Source organism: Rhopalosiphum padi, chromosome 2 (genome assembly GCF_020882245.1).
Source record: "Rhopalosiphum padi isolate XX-2018 chromosome 2, ASM2088224v1, whole genome shotgun sequence".
Taxonomy (NCBI): Eukaryota; Metazoa; Arthropoda; class Insecta; order Hemiptera; family Aphididae; genus Rhopalosiphum; species Rhopalosiphum padi.
This window is the reverse complement of record NC_083598.1, coordinates 962,126-986,420: the sequence shown is the minus strand read 5'-3', so window position 1 is coordinate 986,420 and position 24,295 is coordinate 962,126. Positions and strand designations below refer to the sequence as shown.

At 28.5% G+C, this 24,295-nt stretch overlaps 3 protein-coding genes across 3 annotated transcripts in view; 1 reads left to right on the top strand and 2 right to left on the bottom strand.

Annotated features, from left to right (window-relative positions):
* The first annotated feature begins 1,313 nt into the window (after window positions 1–1,313).
* Window positions 1,314–24,295, top strand: part of LOC132921268 (angiotensin-converting enzyme-like) — a 37,005-nt gene continuing 14,023 nt past the window's right edge. The window contains exons 1-11 of the mRNA XM_060984197.1: window positions 1,314–1,793; window positions 2,218–2,581; window positions 7,017–7,175; window positions 7,467–7,563; window positions 7,664–7,807; window positions 7,894–8,085; window positions 8,157–8,254; window positions 8,389–8,558; window positions 9,894–10,018; window positions 10,089–10,332; window positions 13,007–13,105. Of these exons, the coding sequence (XP_060840180.1) occupies window positions 1,621–1,793; window positions 2,218–2,581; window positions 7,017–7,175; window positions 7,467–7,563; window positions 7,664–7,807; window positions 7,894–8,085; window positions 8,157–8,254; window positions 8,389–8,558; window positions 9,894–10,018; window positions 10,089–10,332; window positions 13,007–13,105 (1,865 nt within the window). The 5' untranslated portion in view covers window positions 1,314–1,620. The remainder of the gene's footprint in view (window positions 1,794–2,217; window positions 2,582–7,016; window positions 7,176–7,466; window positions 7,564–7,663; window positions 7,808–7,893; window positions 8,086–8,156; window positions 8,255–8,388; window positions 8,559–9,893; window positions 10,019–10,088; window positions 10,333–13,006; window positions 13,106–24,295) is intronic.
* LOC132921270 (uncharacterized) lies at window positions 13,102–18,957 on the bottom strand. The gene is made up of 2 exons (XM_060984199.1): window positions 18,763–18,957; window positions 13,102–15,982 (listed from the first exon to the last, which is right to left on the bottom strand). Exons 1-2 carry the CDS (start codon window positions 18,766–18,768, stop codon window positions 14,273–14,275), a joined length of 1,716 nt encoding a protein of 571 aa, XP_060840182.1. The 5' UTR covers window positions 18,769–18,957; the 3' UTR covers window positions 13,102–14,272.
* Window positions 19,213–23,415, bottom strand: LOC132921269 (calphotin-like). The gene is made up of 2 exons (XM_060984198.1): window positions 23,254–23,415; window positions 19,213–21,442 (listed from the first exon to the last, which is right to left on the bottom strand). Exons 1-2 carry the CDS (start codon window positions 23,269–23,271, stop codon window positions 19,421–19,423), a joined length of 2,040 nt encoding a protein of 679 aa, XP_060840181.1. The 5' UTR covers window positions 23,272–23,415; the 3' UTR covers window positions 19,213–19,420.

The following is a 24,295-nucleotide window of genomic DNA, read 5'->3' as shown; positions in this document are numbered from 1 at the left end:
ATATATTACATATGAATTCAGACTTGATGTATAAACAATTCAAACGATTAAGCAATAACCTTTATATGTTTATTCTAAATTTCCAATCATATATTCAAACGACGTATGTGATGCGTAGTTCTTGGTAATATATATAGGGGTGATTCCAATCATATTATACTATTATTTTATGAGCACAAAAAAAATATTTGATCCATTAATATAGTTATAATAATAAAATATATACATCATTTTTGTATTTTTATAACGATGACGGTGTGTTGTAGTCGCAAATGCGTATTATTATCAACTATTTATAGTTGGTAATTGGTATACGGTCATCTATAAAATATTTTAAGAGCATTATTAGTTTTTTATAGATACCTATAATAATACAGATTGTGATACTATTATAGGTCATGTTATTATGATTTCGATGAAAACAAATGAAACATTGGTAAAAAATACTGCTTAATTCAATATGAGTTGAGACAATATGTCTTGTAGGTACATCAAACAATTAAAAATGTACATGGATATACAAGTATATAGGTAGCTAATGCATTTATTAGTGTACGGTATACGAGTCAAATCTTAAAAGAATACCATTAAATAAGGTCGATTGTTGACTAGTATAATATTATACTATATTATACTGCGGTATACTGTATTACTGTATATATAATTGTATATGATTTTACCATTATTATACATTTCTTTGAAAATATAATAATATTATTTGACAAAAAGAAGACAAACGCGTGACACTGTGACAGACTTTTGGGCACATATTGTTATAATACTCTATTGTAATAATTTTCGTATTCGATGATCACGCATTTCAATCCGGTCACCGGGGTAAACGCATAGGTATTATACGAATCAGGAAATGTGAATCCACACTTTCAGAATACTTATATATATATATATATGTGGACATAGTATAATGATAGACAGTCTAATTGATCGATAATATCGCGTTAAAAAATTCATACAATATACGTTATTGTAATGTCAAATCCGAAAATACATTTTTGATGTTTCTATTTTTTATTACAATATAATACCATGTTTCGTGTATTTTGTTTTGAAAGACTAAGAAAAAAAGAGACTTCTCGTCGGCAGATCTTGTTGACTATTATATTATGTTATTATGCGGTTCAAGGCGAACTTTCGACACGCGCCGCCGTCCAGTGGAGAATCGTTTTATGTATACACTATAATATAATACACATCGTTTCCCCACCTACGCCCAACCGTTGTTTTATTACTATTATTATTATTATTAGGAAGCCCGGCGGCGGCGGCGGCGTTCAAGTCTTTTCGTCGTCGCCGTCGTTATCAGTATCTATGTACGACTCATTAGGCCGCCTCATATATGCAACGCACACGGGTTGTTTGCCAGCAGTCCGATCATCGCCGTGTTCGCGTAGTTTTGGTTTTGTGTGACGGAGTTTGTCTCTTTTTGAATATCCCGAATTTTTTTCTGAAAACATTTCTTTTCGCCGATAAACGCGTTTATAAATAATATACCACAAGAACCCATCGTAATATTATACTTTTGAACTTAGCTTAGTCAAAACGATCGTATCATATAATTTTAACAATCATTTTCGTCGAGTTTTTCTCTGGCGATATAATATGAACGTCTTAGTGACGATCGTTGTCGTTTCGGCAACGATCCTTTCAGTCGCGAGGTTGGCCCGAGGCCAGGATGATCGGGTGGACAGCAAGTACTTGGATCCCAACGATTATTTTCTGGCCGGCGGAGATCAACAAGACCGACGTCGCATCCTGCAAGACGCGTTCAACAGGTACGTACCATACGGTTTTATTCTGTGGTTTTGTAACCAGCGTGATAATAATTAATAAATATATTAAATACTATATTTATTATTATATATATAAATATATTATGTACTTCCAAACGTTTTTAAAAAAAAATTGATAATTACAAAAGAGAAAAATTACAATGCAATGTAACTTCTATGTAATTTTTTGTAATTATACATTTCTTTTATAACTTTATAGAAGTATATGTAATATGTTAATTAAATATGTATTTAAAATGCCTGCATAATGCGTATTGACAAAAATAAAATTCTGAATTTCAAGTAATCAATTGTTACAGATAAATTCTTACCCTTATCCTTCCTCTCAAATATAATTAATTTATTAAATATACATTCAATATATATACAATATTGGTCACAATTTTAAGTTTGACTTTTGGTGCAGGTACACGATACAACAACAACAACAGGAACAGCAATCACGGACTGGTTTTGATGGAATATTCCAACAACGTCAGCAGCAACCACAGCAACAGCAGCAAGGGTTCCAGAGAGGTGGCAGGAAATTCACTACCGACGAACCCGAACAGAATTTCGAGACTTCCGGAAGGTTCACGTCTCGGTCCGATCCACGGACGTCACCTATACCGACACCTTCGGTTCAACAGGGACCGTTGACGTTGTCCAATAGCAACATCCGGCAATTACTGCAACAGCTTGACGTGGCCGGATCGCAACAGTGCAATCTAAATGTGCAGGCGCAATGGGATTTCGAAACAAACGTCAACGAGGGAACGCAAATAAGAGCGGTAAGTTCTATTGCGATTGCTATTAAAGTTATATTATCATAATTATCGTGTACACGATGTCCGGGATATAAATTAAATAATTATTGAGTTTTACAATTTATAACGTAATAATAATATCATATGTATAATGTGTAACAGATTCCTCCTATCAATTAATTAGGTATATAAATATATTAAACTTTGGAGTCCTATACGTTGGTGACGAGACAGTTTTGTTTAAAAACATAAAATAATCATATTATATTTTATGTTTAATTTAAATCATTATATACGTAAAAATGTATTACCAATTTCATCTTCTGCAATTTCATAGGTATTTACATTAAAATAGGAAATTATAGTATAATTTATTCGTAATCTTTGTGATTTTATTCACGATTTGGTTATAACAATTACGTATTATATAACGCAATATTTAAATATATAATATCATTACACCGTGAGTAGGTAATTTTCATAAATTAAAAAACTTTTTGGTAACGATTTAAAAAAATATATTTACATGCGAAATAAGTCTAGCGTGAAGACCTCAGTTATGAATTTTTTTAAATAAATAATATTAGGTTAATACAGTTGTTTAGTTATAAATAGAAGTGAAAAGCTAGTCAAATTTGGCAGTATAAAATATAATATAAATACAACTATATTATATCAAATTAATAATATAATAATATTGATGATGCATATTATATAATTGTACGAATATAAGTAATTTTATATATTATGTATATTTTTTGAAATAAGTCAAACATTTTTTTAAATTTTTATTTTAAATTATAACATTTCTGTATTCACTAGAAATGTATACTATAAAATATTAATACTTCAAAATTATTATTTTTAATACCTCTACCTTAAAATATATATTCTATTAGCGATTAATATAAAATTAACGACAAATGAATATTCGTATTTATATAGTATCTTCAGATAACTGATTACTTTCATATTGATAATTATTAAAATAATTTACAAATATCCGTATTCATAATGTTCATATTTATTGTTTTGAATTTTAAGAATAGTAATATTACTATATATCACTCATATCTATATAATATAATAGGTATTTTATATATATATATATAAATTATACCTCTATAATTCTATAAATAAGGGGGAGGGAAGGTGATAATTTCCCTTTTATCTATTTTTACAAGGGGAGATTAAACTGTGATTATTTTCTTTCATATTAACACTAAAATATAGAAATAAATGTTTTTGGAAAAACTCAAGAATTTTCTCCCTGTTTTACCATTTATTTAATTGATAAAACATTAAAAACAAAAGAGAAATATACTAAATCTAATAGAATATTTAATAGATATTATTATTAGATTAATGAATTTGTCATTTCACTAAAATACTATTTTCTGATTTTATTAAAGTCCGACTTTGGTATTTTTAATATTACTTATAAATTATAATAAATAGATTAGAAAATAAATTATTGTTTTTTCTAACAAGTACTTAAGTAACGTTAATCCTTTTAAGTAAAATGTAAATGAATGTTAATTGATCATAAGATATAATAATAATATTATTAATAGTACTTTTTTCGTTTGATATAAAAACAAAATTAATAATGTATTCAAATTGTTTACATATTTAAACACTAGAACAGCGTGACTAAGTAAACTGTATTTTGAGGTAATTTTAAACTCTTTACGCAATGTCAAATTCTCAAAAACATAAAATATATTTTACCTCCATCGTATAATTTATATTTCATTAAAATTATTCCCTTTATGTATGAGTAATTAGTAAAATAAATGGTAAATGATAATAAAATCTTATAATGCAATCAAATTGTTTCCTTACAAACGTTCAAACTCAAATTATCACATCGTATTCATTAGATATATATTTTTTAATATTGCACGAAACTTAATCGTACCTATACGCTAATTGGGATTTATGGACGAATGGAGGACGCACGTGAGATCGTATTAGGTTTAGGTATATTATACTGTCCCGATCACACATTTGCGATAATCGAAATTTTGAACTACGGCAGCGGTGGTTTTTAATTTTTATTAATAAGGTTATCCACAGCATATTTACAATTACCTACATTAACAATAAAACGTTTGTGGTGGTGAACAGGAGCGAAATATCGCGCTCGAGCTACCGCCGAATGAGAAGGTCGCATCGCGTTTATTAAATCTACTCACGTCCCGTGATTTCTCGGGTAAAACTACACGATTTGTGGTTATATTTTCATATATCCATGTCGCTTTTGGCGCGGTAATTCAAAATTGTTTACAACACAACCGACCAACAATTATTCAGTTGGACGGATATGCATGACTAACGTATAAGCACAACCTTGACATTGTTGTACGTGAATACCCTACATATATATAATATAATATGTATCATATTATTATATAAAAAAAAAAAACTACGAATAATATTATTTATAACGTTTTTTTCTTCTTTTTTTTTTAGATGTGTTCAAAATTGTATTTTATACATATAAAGTAATATATGACGTACGAAAGAATATTATATGATTGGTATACATATTTTTTTCTAAGTATTGCAATTTTTTTCTATAGTTTACATTTTGTATATTATCAATAATAAGGGTGACATTGTCTTCTAATTGGGCTCAGAGTCCTTCGACGAGTTCGACGTATATCAAACGCTATAGAAAAATAAGATGCTTATTATAATAATATTATTAACTGCAGTTTTGTTACAACAATTTTTTTACTTCTCTGGAGGTTGGTTGTCACAAAACACTCTGAACAACTGGCTGTATATTGCCGTCTTGCTTGCAAATACAATAAGTTTACTAATTATTTTTTATTTATGAAATAATGCGATGGTCAGTAATCTACGTTCAAAAATAGCAAGGAGTTTCGTTTGGTACACTATATTTTTTTTACGCAAATGTCTGACCATTAAGATAATTTTAGTTTCTTATTTTAGACAACAAGCATCAAATTATATGAACGTGTGCGCACATTAAATTTTGTTTCTTATATTATATTGCACTAACGAGTTTTGATGGCGATGTCTTGTATTTGAGGTGATCGTGAAATAAGGATTACGATTTCATTATAACATGATAATATACTATTAGAATATTTCACTCATCCCTTCCCGTGTATATAGCATTATATGGAACGTCTACGTGAAATTACAAAATCCAATTAGCTCTCATCGTCTGTTGCGGCGGCGTGGCGTAACGATTAGAAAATATTATTATTCCGTTTTATCAGCTAAGGAGCATTGTTCGTCCCATAAGCGTGAGACCAAAGGTATGTGAATCTTGACCAAAATTGCACGGGAACCCCATAGTCAGCCTTGACGGTATTAAATCTGTGTTTGGACTGACGAATGACGTGCGTATATCATAGTATAGTTGGTAATAGCTGTTCTCGCATGGTCCGAATAGTTGTGTATAATATCATTTACTATTTACTACATCACAGTAGGAGTGACTATATACAGCATATATGTAATGTATATAATATATGTTTATTGCCTTCCTTCGTGTATATGAGATTGGACATTATCCCAAGTGTTTCGTTGTATAAAATGATTAAAATGTATACACAACACAATATACATTTATGTATACTTATAATAAATTATAATATATTTTATAGCATTATCATGTTATGTATTTAGTATTATGATCAACGATTATCTTTTTACAACGTTCCGAATATTATAATAAACATTATACAAGCTGTACAATGATATGTATTCGTATAATGTTTCCGGTCAATATTTTAAGTTTTTCAAATTGTTTTGTTTTTGTGAATGCGATGGAGGGAAAGACAAAAAAAAAAAAATTGGAATAAAATTTAAAATTTGAGAAAAATATTTATTCTTACTATAGAAGAAATTTGTAATTATTATGGACTCAATATAATATTTTAAATAAAATTAATAAATTTTTGTGGAAATATGTATTATGTAATGTAGTTTTTTGTTTCATTACCTATATAAAATACTTTTAATTTAAATTAATGACATATTATTTTATTTACATTATATTTATTTAAATAGTGAAATTAATCAATGTTATTAAGATATTATCATAGTTTTACTATTGTATTATAATGCAATATTATTGTTTATTCTTGATTGCATTATACAAGATAATTACGCGTTGAATTTATATTCATTTATCAGGCGTTGTGTTTATGTAATCTACTTGCATTTTAACATTTGTTGTTATTTCTCTTTTAACGGTCTTTAGAATGCGAGAAAAAATTGATATTGTTAAATTGAATTGATTATTTGAAATAATAATATTAATTATTTTATAGTTATACCATTTATAGTATTGAATTTGATAATAAATTATAGATAATATTATATTTATAAAAAATATTCTACCTAAATAACGTATTTATAATATTTCATACACAAACATTTTATTAATTTGTGCAATATAAATTGGAAAATATTACAGTTGGAGCAACAATTGTTATACTCAGAATTCCAACGAAAAGTATTTTCAATAATGACAAGATTGAATCTGGACAATGTCATCGATCCCAACCTTAGAAGGCAGCTCAAGTTTTTGTCGATGCCAGGACCTGCTGCACTACCACAAGAACAGCTGAGTCGAGTAAGAATATTTTAATAACATAATAAAGTGAGCAGTAAAATAAAGTTTAATGAACTTCTGTTAAAATGTTTTTACCAAAATACTTACAAAATACTTACAATTATATTTTTTCATTGAGTTGGTTCGGGTTTTTTTCCTAACAAAAGACATGATAATTTTTAAAATCTCATTACAAATTCAGTAAATTCCATTCATTTACATACTTTTCTTTTTTAGTGGATACTTTTTTTAAACGTAAAATTATGTAAACCACATATAATAACGATTAATTTTTCTTCTATTTTTTTTCAGTACAACCGTCTTATTAATGACATGTTAGCTGTTTATAATAGCGCTTCTGTTTGCGCTTTCGACGAGCCGTTAAAATGTGGTCTCAGATTAGACCCAGGTATGTGTTCACAATAAGTACTATTTTAGAGATTATTATGAAAACTGTTACAGAATACATAGATAATAGATATATTATGTAAATTATTATTTTACTCTAGATTTAAACATAATAATGTCTCGGAGTCGAGACTGGAATGAACTACAACATACTTGGATAGAATGGAGAAGAAGAACAGGACAAAAAGTCAGAGATATGTTCGAACAGCTAGTAGACGTTAGCAATCAAGCAGCTCTACTAAACAGTACGTTTCTGATTATTGAATTATGTTTCCAACTACTACTTGAATACTGGATTGTATTATGTTTTACTATCTATGCAATTGTTTAGATGTGTCGGACGCGTCTGAGATGTGGAAATTTCCCTACGAATCACCATCAATGAGGTTTGAATTGGAAGACGCTTGGGAACAAATAAAACCTCTATATGAACAACTCCATGCCTACGTCAGAAAGAAGTTACGTGACCTTTATGGGCCTGAGAGAATAAGTCGAGAAGCGCCATTGCCCGCACATATATTAGGTTGTAATCATATTATTTTGAACGTTTCTATTTGTCTTAGATTTTTATTGTTTTTATATTATGTGCTTTAGGAAACATGTGGGGCCAGTCTTGGGAAAATATCTTGGACTTAACCATACCATATCCGGGAAAAAATTATTTGGATGTCACACCTCAAATGATCAAACAGGTGTGTACTAATTTTGTTAACAGGTTATTTACTAGTATTTGTAGATATCGTAATAAAATATTACTATTGAAGGAAAAAATATAAAGCAAAAGTTCATTAATAGTTATACATATTATATTATTATTTATTTACAGGGATATACACCAGCTGCGATGTTTAGAGTAGCAGAAGAATTTTTCATATCTTTAAATATGAGTTCAATGCCTCAGTCTTTTTGGGCTAATTCAGTCGTTGAGGAACTTCCAGGACAACCGATAATTTGTCAACCTTCTGCTTGGGATTTTTGCAACAGACAAGATTATAGGTTAATATTAATGTTTAAAAATATAATGTAATGCTCTCGTACATGTTTTTTCAATAAATTACACAATAAAAATGTCTAGAAATAATTTAGAAATAAAATACGATCACACAAATAAAAGAAAGAATTAAAATCTGATCAATAAAAAATTGTTTCAAAATTATAATTATTTCAAAATAAAGATCTGGAAAATCAATACTTATAAACATAATATATTTTATTATAAATACGCAAAATTTATTTATATAGGACTGACTTTAATTTTTTTAAATTATAAGAATATTAGGATTTTTATATGATGATAATATGATTCAATTACATGATAAAATATAGGTACAGTGCGTATTTTTAATTAATATGGGGACTTATTGTTTGAAAAAATATTATTAACTTTTATGAATTTTTATTTTTTTTTTGCTTTATAATAGCATAATGGTTCATCAATTTTAATCATTATAAATATAATATATAATCTATTTTATTCAATGACTTTTAGTTTGTAAATTTTGTAAAATATAACCGTTTAAAAATAAACATTATATAGGAGATGAATACGATTACCGTTTATGTACAATGTACATATTATTATGTTCTTATGAACTTGAAAATATTTTGTATATTATAATTCAATATTGTCGCAATTGAGTAGGTTTATAGGCTTAAAAGATTAAGCTTCTAAAAAATAAAAGTTTAGTACCTACTTATATCTACTTGTACACAATATTAATATGTAAATAATTAAATTTTGTTAATGATGAATTTTAAATTCTTAAAAATATTAAAAGCATAAAAAATTATACTGTTTAAATAAGTAGTATAATTTATTATACTACTTAAAGATTAAACATTAAATGCAAATTAAATGATTAAGTGTATCAAAATATATCTCACTATATTGTTTAGAACATAAAAAAAGTAATTATTAAATATAATTAGTGTAGAATTTAAAAAGTATTATAATTTAATACTTGGAACTATTGCAATAATTACAAACTTTGTGAGTTTCAAAGTAATGTTAAAAGAGATTATTTGTAAAAAGTATAATTTTAACTATTATCTATTTTATGTCAAATTTAATGTAGGGGTATTTTTATTTAGGAATAATTTGAATAAAATTAAATTAAAATTAAACTATCACAGACAAATAATAATATGTTGATTATAATTATTAATTACTTATTAATTATGAATGTTGAAAGCTAAAAGTTATGTGGAAATTTCAAAGTTTATTGATTTACATAACCTTAATTAATAATTAATAAAAAATTGTAAACTTCATGATACTAGATTTTTTGATTTTGTTATGACTATAATATGATAAGTTTGCTATTGTTTTAGAATCAAAATGTGCACTCAAGTTAATATGAAAGATTTTATCACCGTTCATCATGAAATGGCTCATGTACAGTATTTCTTGAATTATAAAAAACAACCAAAGGTGTATCGTGATGGTGCTAATCCAGGTATATTTATTAAATGTATTTAGATCATAAATAATAATATATTATACTCAATTATTTTTGAATTTTAAAGGATTCCACGAAGCTCTGAGTGAAGCAATATCACTTTCTGTATCAACTCCAAAGCATTTGCAAACATTGGGACTAATATTGAACTCTGTAGATGACATTCCTCATAATATAAATTATTTATTTGGATTGGCGATGGACAAGCTTACATTTTTGCCTTTCAGCTTGGCACTCGACTTATGGCGGTGGGATATATTCAAAGGAACCACGCACAAAGAGAGATACAATTGTCATTGGTGGGACTTACGGTAAATTACATATTTTATGATATTTATATAAAAGTATTAATTCAATAGGTATACATTAGACCTAATTAAATTATGATATTATTGTTGATATAGTGAACATAATTTAAATCATATAAATACTTAAAATTACGATTGAATTAATATTATCATACCTAAGTAGACAGAATACGAATACATTTAGGTAATAATGACCGAAAATGACCATAGAAAAAATGTCTATAAACAAAAATTGTCATGTACAGAAATGTCCCTTAAGGCATTAATGAATATAATTTATATCATAATATAAATTATAATTTTAATTAATGAGATATTATATTTATTTAAATGTTCAAATAATTCAATGTTATCATGATATTAATTTCATTACATAATTTATAATGTTATAAAATATTTATTATAGTTATCCACGTTGGATTTTCGTTCATTTATCAGGAGTTATGTGTATGCAATTTACTTGCGTTTTTGCATTTAGCGTTGTTTCTGTAATGATAAATCGAAATCGTATAATTTAACTTTAAGGAGTAATATGGCAAGACGTTTCGCATTTCATAATAATCTAATATCCTAGTTTTCCAAATCACATTTCATTATATTATCTAAGATATATTAAATTCAAGCGATTAATAATCAATGTGGTAAAATAATCTCATTTATGAAAACAAAAATATTGCGCCTATAATAATTTTTTCTTGATGCTACACAATTCTGACATTTGAATGAATAGCAGCACCATATACGTGTAGACACTATATAACATGTATAGACACTATATGGTCTATATGTTTATATTGTATATTAATATTACTAAATAATAACTAAATGTTTAAAAACACACGAATGACTTTGGACTATTAATTTTAATTAAGGTTATTAAAAATAGGAATACTTAATTATTATCCACTAATTTGACTATTTTTTCTCTAGTCCATTTTTGTGTTTGGCCATATTTTCTTCCGATCAATTTTGTACCTGGACATATTTGTATTTAGACATATTTATATAAATTATATTGCATGTTTTGTGTATGACCATTTTTTACCAACTACTGTTTACGCATATATTATGTTTTTATGAACTTGACAGTTAATACTCTGTCGTTGATAGAAACCTATTTTATAATTAATCTTTTTATTAGAAAAAATAGTATCCGAATATTATTCTCATAATATTATTTTTATGAATATATAAAAACATATTTATGTATTTCAGTACCTATTATTGCTGCTTTTAATTGAATTTCAGAAAGATTATGATGTTGATTCATATTTATAATGATATGAAATATGTAGTATAGTATTAGTATACAATGGTTAATTTTAATAATTCGCTTAAAAATAGTTAAAAATATACGGATGATTAAAGCTAACACAATAATATTATGATATTGGCTTGAGTAGAAAAAACTTCATTTTTAAAAATATATGACGTTTACTTACCATAATACATAATACATAAATATCTAATGTTACAAAATTATAAATGGCTACATTTTTCAAAATAAACTAAATATTATAGTAATAGCTATTTTCTTCGATAAAAAATATAAACTTGTATGTATTATACGCAGAGTATACATTACCGTATTAGAATATAATATTTGAATTAAATTAATTGTGTAAAAAGTTTTATTATAAAATGTTTATCAATGAGAATTTTACATTCATAATTCACATGAAATAATTTTATCGAGTTAATATAAATGTCAAGGTAAGGTTATAATATAGGTAGTTGATAATTTATTAATTTAAACACCTAACTATATTATATATGCAATTTATTATATGTTATTCTTAAACGTTTATTTTAAAATAATATTAATTACAATACTAAAAAATTAAAATTACAAATAATTTTTTAAGCTTCAAATATTTGATATGAAAAATGACTATAGTTTGTGACATATTATGTATGTTATAGTATAAACTATATCATATTATATTAATAATAATAACATTTTATATTAATTACTAATTACTTTTACATGGTTTAAATATGAACATACCTATTAACTATAGAATATTATTTTATAATCTATTAAACTTTAAATAAATATTATATTAAATGCTATAGTATTATCTGTAAGTAAGTACTCCAAACGTTTTTTAATATGATATTCTAAGAGTATTTTAATTACAATTGAAAAATAATTAATAACACTTTCAGTGTCATATTTATTTTTGCTCTGAATAAACTATAAATGCAATTCACAATTAATTTTTAATATTGATTTGATAGATATCAGCTACTGACTGTTTAAGTAAACTGATATTTAATTATCAGGAATTGGGGTACATAAAATAATTTTGTACATACAACTAATGACTACAAGTTTATTGTATTAATTATAAGAATATATTTTTTAAAGGCTTATAAAAGAATAGGTAATTATATTTTTTAAATGTATATTACTTTGAATGAATATTGAATATACAATTATATACTTAAGTAGTGATTAATATCAGCTTTCTAATAAGTTATAACAATATATCATTATTAAAACTATATACAATAAAAAAAAAAAACAGTTTTATCAAATTTAAAGTTAAAAAAGTTTTTTTTTTTTTTAACAAAAATCTATTATATTCATTATAATTTTTATATTTTAAATAAAAATCAAAATTAAAAAAAGTACATAAATTTACAGTATTGTTGGTTTTTTTTTAATAATTAGCGAACGACTTGGTGGTGTCAAGCCTCCAGTACTCCGGTCCGAGACAGATTTTGATCCGGGATCAAAATATCACGTACCCGCCAACATTCCCTACGTTGGGTAAGTACCCATGTGTATAATTTCAACAAGTAGTTACACTTATATGATAAACTGTTTATTTTATTATAAAATGGTAACGGTATTTCGTATTTTTGTGGCGTAGTTTCACTACCGTCAACAATACCTGTCGCTCAATACGATAATTTCATAATAATAATAATAATAATAATGAATATAATAATATAATAATAATAATAATACAGTGTGTTTGCGAATATCAAATACCTATTTAATAGAACTATACCGTAGTTTTGTCAACAGGCGTCTAATACGATTTCGTCGGTATGTACTATATACACGGTCGTTATATATAAATATATATATTCGAGATAGCCAGTAGGGGGAAACCGCATACGGACACAACGGACGGTTTCGGTTTCTTCTTCTATAATTCGGTATGTCGTCGCCGTCGTTGTCGTTGTCGTTGTATTGTTAGAATACGCGTGTACACGCGATACCGGACGGGAAACGAAAGTAGAATTCATTTTAGTTTTCAAAAATGTTATAACAACCGAAATAATCAGTAATTGCTCTGGCATTTTTCGCGATCTACTGTAACACTACGTTAGTACTATAAATAGGAAAACACGGATACGCGGGATTGCGTGCGCGGATTGCTAAATAAATAATAGAGCTCATTTTACACGCCGGAACAGACCGACTGACATCCACATATTTGTCGTGTTGCGTCTACTTATACCGAATTTTCAATTTACGTATATTTTCCGTATTTGTATCTCTATATGATACGGAATTAAAAACTGTCGAGTTTACACCGAGAAGTCATTCCACACGTCGATTAAACTACATTTATAGACCGAAACTTTAAGAAATTCGAAGTTAGGGTGATATTGTGAACCATAAAGCGCATCGATAGTGTAATGAAGGTACAGCCTTAAAAGTACCGCGAAAATATCTACAAACACGAACAAAATATTATTCTTATTCTATTATTATGCTAAAGACTATTTAATATTATGAGAAAACGTATAACAGATATGACAATAATGTATACAAATATTTTTTTTTATTGGTATTTATAGTATTGTTATTACAGTGTTAAACAAGTCTAAAATATGCTTAATTACGTCGAGCGCAACTAGCTAGATAAAATGGCAGCAAATGTCACTTACTATGGTATATATAAGCTGGTAAATTGAACACGGATCATCCGTGTGAAGATCCGTAGTCTTCGTTACCACCGTAGGCGTCTGGCGTCCCTTGATCTTGGCCACTGCCTAACGATGTAAAACCGTTATCGTAATTGTTTACGAACGCAGTACCGTATCCCGTAGTGTCCGACGAGCTCTCTTGATTTAGTAGCCCACCTTGCCGGTACGAGTCATGATGTGTTTGTTGTTGTTGTTGTTGTTGTTGTTGTTGGTGGTGGTGATGGTTACCGTAACCGTTCTGCGATTGCGTATGAACCGGTATGTGGACAGGGACTTTGACTTCGACTGGGTATGGAACGGGTACTTTGACTGGTACTTTGACCGGAACTTTGACCGCATACGGCACTGGTCTGTCAACGTGCACGGGATATGGTTTGGGTACGTGGACCGGATATGGTCTATCCACAGGTACTTTGACTGGATATGGTATTTTTCTTTCCACCGGATATGGTATCGGCTTCTCTACCGGTATGTGTATGGGAACGGGACGGTCTATTGGTATTTTCACGGGATACGGAACTGGGTGGTCTACAGCTACTGGTACTTTTTTCTCGATGTATACCGGATATGGTTTCGGTATGTGCACTGCCACAGGTTTCTCCACGTGCACTTTTACCGGAAACGGTACATGTTTTTCCACTGTTACCGGGTATGGTTGTGGTACGTGCACCCTGACCGGGTAGGGCACTTGTTTCTCAATGTGTACAGGATATGGTCTGTGGACCGGATATGGTACGGGTTTTTCGTATGGTACTCGGACGGGGTAGAGAACTTTTTTTTCCACGTGCACTGGATATGGAACTGGTACCTCTTTTGTTACGTATACTGTCTTGACGTGTCCTCCGTACCCGAAGCCATGACCACCTCCTCCATATCCACCACCTCCTCCAAATCCACCGCCTCCTCCAAATCCACCGCTTCCATGTCCGCCACCGCCTCCGTGTCCGCCACCTCCTCCGTGTCCGCCTCCACCTCCGTGTCCGCCTCCACCCCCGTGACCGCCTCCACCCCCATGTACGCCTCCTCCACCGTGTCCACCTCCTCCTCCATGTCCACCACCCCCAAAACCACCTCCACCCCCACCGTAACCACCGATGTTGCTCCTATAGCCATCATTGTTGGTTGATTCGTGTACATCGATATTTCCGCCACTTTCGTATCCTTGGAATGTTTGTTGTGAACCAACAAAGCCATGTTGATCATCGCCACCATTGCCTGGACTGAAAAAGTGCCCTCTACCAGAGATTTCGGGTTTTCCTTCGTGATTATAGAAACTTGCCATCCAACCATGATTGTTGGCATTTCTTCCTCCTATCGAGCTATGATGATCGTTTGATCCTACTGTATTGGATCCCTGTACGTTGCCTCCGTTATCTTGGACGCCCCTTTCGAAAAAGAAGTGACTAAAACCGTTACCATTATTGTGGTTTTCATTGTTGGCCGATAACTGTTCACTATCTCCTTCGTTCCCATCTCGACCATTATTATTTCCAAATGGAAACCCCGAATAGTCTGAACTTTCTGGCGATGAGTGAGAATTAGTTCCTCGGCCATATCCGAGTACGTTTTCTAAACCTCGTTTTTCTGGTGGTTTTGATTCTGTAGAGTCTTCAGTATTATCGATTTGTTTCCTTTTAGACGACTTTGTGTCGTGTTCGGCTAACGCATAGGTCAATAATAACGTCAAAAATAACCATTTTTGTTTCTGTAAATAAAAATTCACTTGATTACTTTTATATTTAAAAGAATATGATTTTTTTTAAATGTTTTTTTTTTTTTGCTATTTCATAAAAATATATTTATTTGAAAATTATATGCTGCAAATTGGCATGCATTAAAGTATACTTGTATAAGTACAACTAGTATAGTATCATATAATAGTTAAGGAGCTGAGGACAATTCAATAAACTAAAATTAAGTGTATATCAATTACAATATTAAATAATTTGAATAGTTCATATTTGTTTTCAAAACTACCTCTCATATTTATAAATACGTTTTGTACAACGCCAATGAATTTAAAATTTAAAATTATGTCGAATTTCTGTATGTATGGTTTGGTGATCTAGTTATAAATGTTTTTGAAATGACTAGATTATACATATATACCAGTCATAGATCCAAGTGAGAATCAACCCTGTAAAGGTGGCCTCACGTATAAATTTAACCTTATTATTAAGTAGTATCTATTTTTTTAACATAAACTATTATATTATTTTCGAGGACACTATTTCTGTTCACATAAAATTTATTAAGAACTAAAGAACGTTTGAATTTCGAATAACATAAATTAAAATTTTAATAAAAATTATCTGTCTAACGATTTACCTTATATATTATATATTATAAATTGGTGGCTCTATGATTAAAAAAAATTGTAATTTAAAAGAATTGAATTATTGAAAAATTGTAAAAATTTTTAATTTATAACATAGTAATATAAAAATATAGAATGTATATTAAAATGTTTTAATTTTTTTTTTGGAATTTGTTATTATTCTAAAATACGCTAGATTTTTAAATACTTTTATAAATTATATAACCAAATAACTAATACTCAATAGTATATGTAAGTCATAATTTATCCTTAATTCATTATAGTATTTTTTAAAATACCTAAATTTTTTTGCGGTACTAACTTTATTTTTAAAATAGAATTATACTGTAGATTGTTAAACAGATGATTTTTTTATTAAATTGATAAATTGATATAGAAATTTGAAAAAGTAGTTTTTGAGTTATTACATTTAAAAAAAAAATTAGTAATAAATGTGAATTTTTAGGTTAACCTGGTTCCGATCAGATCAATTAAGTTAATAAATATTAATTACTGTAAAGACTTGAATTATTTTATTATTTTATGAAAATATTTATCTTATCGTTTTTTAAGCACGGAGTAGTTTTTTTCAAATATTTTGTCTTAGTTATTTATAAACATTTTTGAATTTTTAGTTTTTTTTCTTTGAATTTTTGCTTAAAAGATTATTTTATACTCGAAATTTAATACAAGATTCTTAACAAATGGTTTTAATTAAAAATATCAAACATTCATAATTTCATTTTTTTTTATGTATATTTAAAGCTAAAACTTGTAATTTCACAAAATTATGAAAATAATGTAGTGAAAATTGAATATAAAATGTTAGATTCCATAATTTTTTTTTACTAGGAACTAAAAAAAAAAACAACGAAAAAATCGTTATTAATATTTATTAAACAATTATTTAAATTCTGATAATATATACGAAATGAAGAAATTACAATTATTTTTACTAAATTTAAGGTATTTAGTTATAAGTATTTAGTATTTTGATTTTTCTTTCTGTACTTGAAATATTTGATTAAAAATAAAACTTAAATATATAGGTAGAATTTTTATAAATGTTTGAAGTTTTTAAAATTATAACAAATTTTGTTAAAACCATGAATTCTTGCAAATTATTTTCAGGTAAAAATGTATTCAATTTAAAATGCGAATAGCTAAGGCTAAACAATTTAACTAAAGGTTTCCCATAATTATTTCTTATAGTAATCTAAAATGATCTAGACTACAAATGGATACCTTTATATATATATATTAAAATTGAAAGGTTGACAAAATGTATATTTTAATGAAAAATTTATTTTGTTATTTTGTTGTAATAATTCAATAAAATGTTATTTATATGAATTAAAAACTTTTTACTACAGCGTTTATTATTATTAACTATACACAATGAAATCTTCAAAATATTTTAATTAATATTTAGCTGTTCTTATAAAATCCTATTCTCACAGTTATACGGTACGACAGTATTGACTTAAAAATCAATAAATAGCTTATATAATATTATTTTATATGTTTAAAAATTATTTTTTGATAAAAATGAAAAATAAGTATTAAAAATGAAGTTCAAATCTAGTGTTATAAAAATATCTATAAAAATCATTTTTATGACTATTACATAATATAAGTAATAATAATATTATGAATGTACTACGAGTTTACTTTTTTTTTAGTTTGGTAAACTTGTTGATTCAACTGTTTTAAAATATTATTACATTATTCGGGTTTATAAATCATAATGTACTATTTCTTACAATACTTGTATATCCAAGTTTTGTACTTTTATTTTTTCAATATTCAAATATTTAACCAGACTAATTCAACAATTTAAAATGTCGAAAATGTCATGCTATTTTAATGTTAACTTATACAAATATTTTAATTTAGTACAAAATTATAACTGTAGATTAAATTATAAGTATAAGTATAGTTAATAATATTATATTCTATTTTGATTTTAGTTTTTTTTTAATAATATGATAATATGATAATTTTATACCAAATATTTTTAATACAATTATTTGTATTTTACAAAAAAAATTAAGTAGGTGCTTTCATTAATAATTTATATTTATGAGTATTTGATTAAAATATTATATATACTTATATTTGTATAAGGAAGTTTTTTTTTCATAAAAAATAAAATAGCATGTACTTACTTCCATTGAACGATAAAATATTCCCGTTGGTATTATAATAAATAATAGTATAACTGGTAAAATATTTTATCACAGTATCTTTTTCAAGTTGGATTGTAGAAAAACATTATCAAAGAAACATTTACAGTTAACGCGAACTGAAACTGCTTCAAAGAAATCGACTTTTCACGAACGTCTAATTATGGTTGGTGTACATTCAGACTATGTTATATTTTATACTGTTTTTCTTAATATATCAAAAAATATTGTTTACAATTTCCCCTCCATATTATGGTAGTAACTATTAGTCTGTACTGATATGCTATAGTTTTTCTTGGTGGTATTGGCTAGTAAACAGAAGACTATTTTCCTCTCTCTTTGGACCATTTCTTTATTACACGCTCTATCCGTTTTCTTTTTACTTATATATCGTCAGAAATAACACCAGTTAAATATGAAATAAATACAATGTATAGGTACTTAATGCATTTTATTTATTTATAATTTTACAAATGAATGAATCCTTAACTTATAGAAGTGTGGTAAAATTATTCATAATTATAGAAAATATTTAAAAATATGTATATATTATATATATATTTGAAAATAGTTCTATTATTCAGTAGCTTTTTAAAAACGTGAATGTGCACATTTCAATTTAAATTGAAATATAGAAAATCTATTTCTTTACAATGTTTGAGTCTTCAGTTTTTGACTCTACCTTGTCTTGGGCCTTGGCGGCTGCACCTCCAATGGCAACTGTTTCTTGACCTACGGATCCAAAGTTGGCTGACTTGAATAAAGCCGATGCATCAGCTGATCCAGCGGAAAAAGAGTTGAATGGAGCAGGTGTTGATGATCCGAAGAAAGACTGTTCACCGAAACTGAATGGAGCTGATGTACTACTGAAACCGTCTTGGGCGAAGTTTGAGCCAAAAAGTCCAGCTGGGCTGGCAGTTGTACTGTATGAGGTTACTGGGCTAGCTGTAGAGCTGAACAAAGCACTTGCAGAAGCTGGAGTGGAACTGTAGAATGAACTTCCAGAAGCTGGAGCGATTCCAGAAGCGTAACCATATGCGGATGCACCATCAAAAGCTGGAGCTAATCCAGATGCGCCGTATGTGACTTTGGTGCCGGTAAAAGCTAATTGTTCTGGTGTCTTCAAGTTTTGGTTGTTAAGAATAACGGCGTTTGCGGGTGTGTTGTAGTAGAAGTTAGGTACTCCATCGTTAGATTGTGCGGCAAAAGCTTTGTATCCAGCTTGGCCAGCAAAAGCTTGGCTGGATTCGTATCCCAAACCGACGGGGGATTGTTGGTAGTAGTGAACTGTAGCGAAACGTTGAGCTGGGGCTGCAACTGGGACTGGGACCTTGACTTCAACTGGAACTTGGACTGGGTATGGCACTCTCTTTTCTACTGGGTATGGCACTGGTCTGTCCACAGATACTGGAACCTTGACTTCCACTGGGACTGGTACTTTAACTGGGACGTCGTACCTGACTGGGTATGGAACCCTCTTTTCAACTGCGTACGGTACCAATTTTTCTACTGGGTATGGCACAGCTTTTTCTACGGCGTATGGCACTGGCTTTTCGACGGCTACTGGGTATGGCACTGGTTTTTCCACTGGGTAAGGTCTGTCAACATTGACTCGTACTGGGTATGGGACGGGCTTTTCAACTGCGTATGGGACGGGTTTCTCGAATGGAACATGGACTGGGTATGGCCTGTCAACTGGGACTTTCACTTCATAAGGTACTGGCTTTTCAACTGGGTATGGCACTCTCTTCTCAATTTCGACTGGGTACGGTTGTGGAACGTGGATTGGACGGTCTACATTGACTTTAACGGCGTATGGCACGTGTTTTTCTACTGTAACCGGGTATGGGTGTGGCACGCGGACCAAGACGGGGTATGGAATTCGCTTTTCAACTTGGACGTAGTATGGAACTGGAACTTCCTTAGTGATGGTAACTTCGTGATGAGGTGCAGGGGCGTTAGCGACGGCTGGTACTTCAACGGCATCGTGGCTAATTGCGTCAGACTTGACGATTGCTCCTTGAGAGTAAGACGGGGCATAAGCTCCTGAGTAGTATGAACCGTATGATGTAGCGAAAGCTGGTGATCTGTTCAAAACGACGGGTTCTGGGGTGGATGACACAACTGGTGAAGCTCCGGCTAATAAGACTGAAGCGGGGGTGGAAGAATACGCAAAGCTTGCGTCGGATAGTGCGGCACCAGAGACAGCAGAACCAGACAAGAAAGGTGCTGGGGTAGATGATCCAATAAAAGCTGCCGGTGTAGATGAACCGAAAGATCCATCGAAGTAGGGAGCTGGTGTGGACGATCCAACGAATGAAGCAGCGTCAAAGGATTGAGCTGCAGCGGCGCCGGAGTAAGCATTCGATGCAAAAGAGTTACCGAATGCGAACGGAGCTGGTGTGGAGCTGTAAGAGACGGACTTGAAAGGTGCAGCGGTGGTTGAGAATGAGCTGTCGAAAGCGAATGGAGCTGGGGTTGATGGGCCAAAGCTCTTAGCTCCGAATGAGAATACAGATGGGTTAGAGAAAGGGAAACTGGCTTTTTCGGAAGCAGATCCGCCAAAACTTTTTACAGTAACGGAATCTGTTTTCTCATTGCTAGTGAGTTTGTCAGCAAATGCTGTGGACACGACTAGGAGTCCTAGGAGAGCTGCTTGAATCTGAAATAATAATTTTTTTTATAGCTTAAATCAAATGATTAATTATTATTATTTAATAGGTACATAACTGAAAAATATATTACTTTTTAGAATATGATACACATTTTATTTAAATAATTATCAGATCAAAATATATTGACAGTAGTTAACCAGTTTGTGACAATTAGTATATTTTCAAACTGACTTAATACAACGGTAGTTGCATAAGTTATTTATTATTACTTTCGATAGTGTAGGGTATGTTTCCATTTCTTAATTAATTTAATTTGTTATTAATTTTTATTTTTCTTATTGGATCTCAATCTGAATATATTATTAATCCATATTTTTATATTAAATTAATAAATTATAACATTATGAAATATGACATTTTATATTACACAAAGTAAATTCTTAATAAGCAATTTATGCTCATGTTGGCAAAAGAACTTTTATTAAAAAGGTAATTTTACGATTAAATTCAAAATAAAATATTGTAGTAAAATATTATTTCAATACGTAAAATTTTGATAATATTTATCAGTTTTTGTTTTCTTACAAAATTAGTTTGTTATTTAAAAACAAAAATTATTTTTCTAATTATGATAACTATTGTTGAGTATGAAATAATATTAAGACTCGACATTTGAGAAAAATCGTATTATATTGATTAATTTTAATTTGTTTACATTGAATATGATGATTATTTAAAAATGTTACCTAATAAAAATCAGAATTTCGTAAATTATTTTAACAACAACTCAATAAACTTGTTAAATGAATTTCGGTTTATTTTACATCATTATAATATATTATTTTTAGTATTTATTAGTTCTTTTTAATCTTATGTAACTTAATACAAATTAATTTAGTTCTAGGACACAACTTTTTAGATTGTCTCTTTAAGTATCAAATTTTAATAACAGGCAATTATATTATGGTTTATGAACCTATTTTTTAATTATACTTAAAATAAATTTGAAAGTTTATAGTAAAATTTAATATATAGCAAAACTAAATAGAATTGAATAAATGCGTTAAATAACTAATATAAAAATGTAATCAACAAAAGTTTTTGTTAAAAATAAACCACTAATGTATATATATAAATAAAAATATTGTATTGAAAATACAATTAATATTATCTAATATTATATTACTTGTGATATAATAATATTTTTATTTAATAAAACAAGAAAACAATTATTTATCAAACTTCTTTTTTAAATTATAATATGTCAATATAGGCAATTTATATAATTTTTGGTGAACTAAGAACAATTATTTATTATAAATAATTCCTAATAAAAACTTGTATATTTTTGTATACTATATAAATCTTAGAAAGATGTCTATAGAATATTGTTTACAGAAATGTAATACATATTTTGTTCTTTTATGTGTATTAATATAACTTATCTATCTAATAAATATTTAAAATATTATGTTAACAAGCTCCTATCGTATAAACAATTATATAATCAACTGTTATATTTTTATCCATACAAATAATAAATGTATCTTTATTTTAAAATAAATAGATACCCAAGTAATTAAACATTAATTTGTTTATTAAACGTAATACAATTTAGAATAAAAAAATAAAGCTATACACACTTAAATTAAATCGATGTATAAAAATTAAAAATATTTATTGAATTTTAGCAATTAATGATTTTCTTTTTCAGCTTCCAAAAACGAATTTATAATATACAAATTGATATCTTATTTTATATGTTTAAAAAAAAATTATTTAAAAAAATATTTTTATTAAGATAGAAGTGTTGGTATTAAGAATATAATTATAGAAATAATAGTATATTGAATCTCACCATAGCACGTGGAGCCATACTTGATGTTGGTTCTCTTCAATCCAGCGACTGATTGACTGGATACTTTGTTGAACACCAGCCTTTACTATATATATCTGCGCTTCTTCTTGGACTGTATCCAGCAAAATTACTGTCGAAAACCAGTAATCCGGGATGGGAGAATTTTTTTCGAACTGTAACGCAGCTTGCTCCCCCCACTTATAAATTGATGATCTTCGTTCAACTGCTGTTTTATCAGTATTTTTTATTATGAATTTTTTTATATATATATAAATCTATTTTTTTCGCGTTTTTCGCTCATCTCGTTCAGCAAACCGGTTATTTACGCTAAGTCAAGGGTGCACAACTATGGACTCCGAAGGATCGGTGGCCTCGTCGACCTTCGAACAGTATAGCCATATCCCCTTTCACACACCGGGTACCTTGCAGCGTATTCTCGTCTAATTCGCACTTTTAATAATTTTGCGTTTACTCCCTCATTATTAAAATACTGTAGAACACGTACCTGCTAAAGGAACATTATGCGAAATTGACTACATATTGTATGCTGTACATTTCTTATGCATTAAATAATTACGTTTTGTCAGTTGAAATTTTTCAAAATTAAGTGTTTACGTATTATCTGTGAGTGCTATTATTTTTTGTCTAAAATATATACTATTTATTATACTTTAAAATAGTATAGGATGATTCTCAAGTATTGTAAATAAAGTATTTTCTGATATAATAATCTTTAGTAATCGTTTAGGTTTTATTTTGTTTTAATACGTAAATGTATTTTTATATTTCTATTCGTTTTGAATTAATAGAATAACTAAACATTATTAAGTTAACCACATTTAACATTATTCTTATAACATTCGTTTTATAAGAATATTTTTCTTATATTTTTTTTTTAAGAATATTTTTTAGACAAGGGATCTCTAAGCTTTATTTTCTAAGACTATACGAACAAATTAAAAGTTTTTAATTAACAAAAATAAATAAAATTATGTCATTTTTTTATTTAAAAAGTGTATTAAATTATGATTTTAGTGAATAT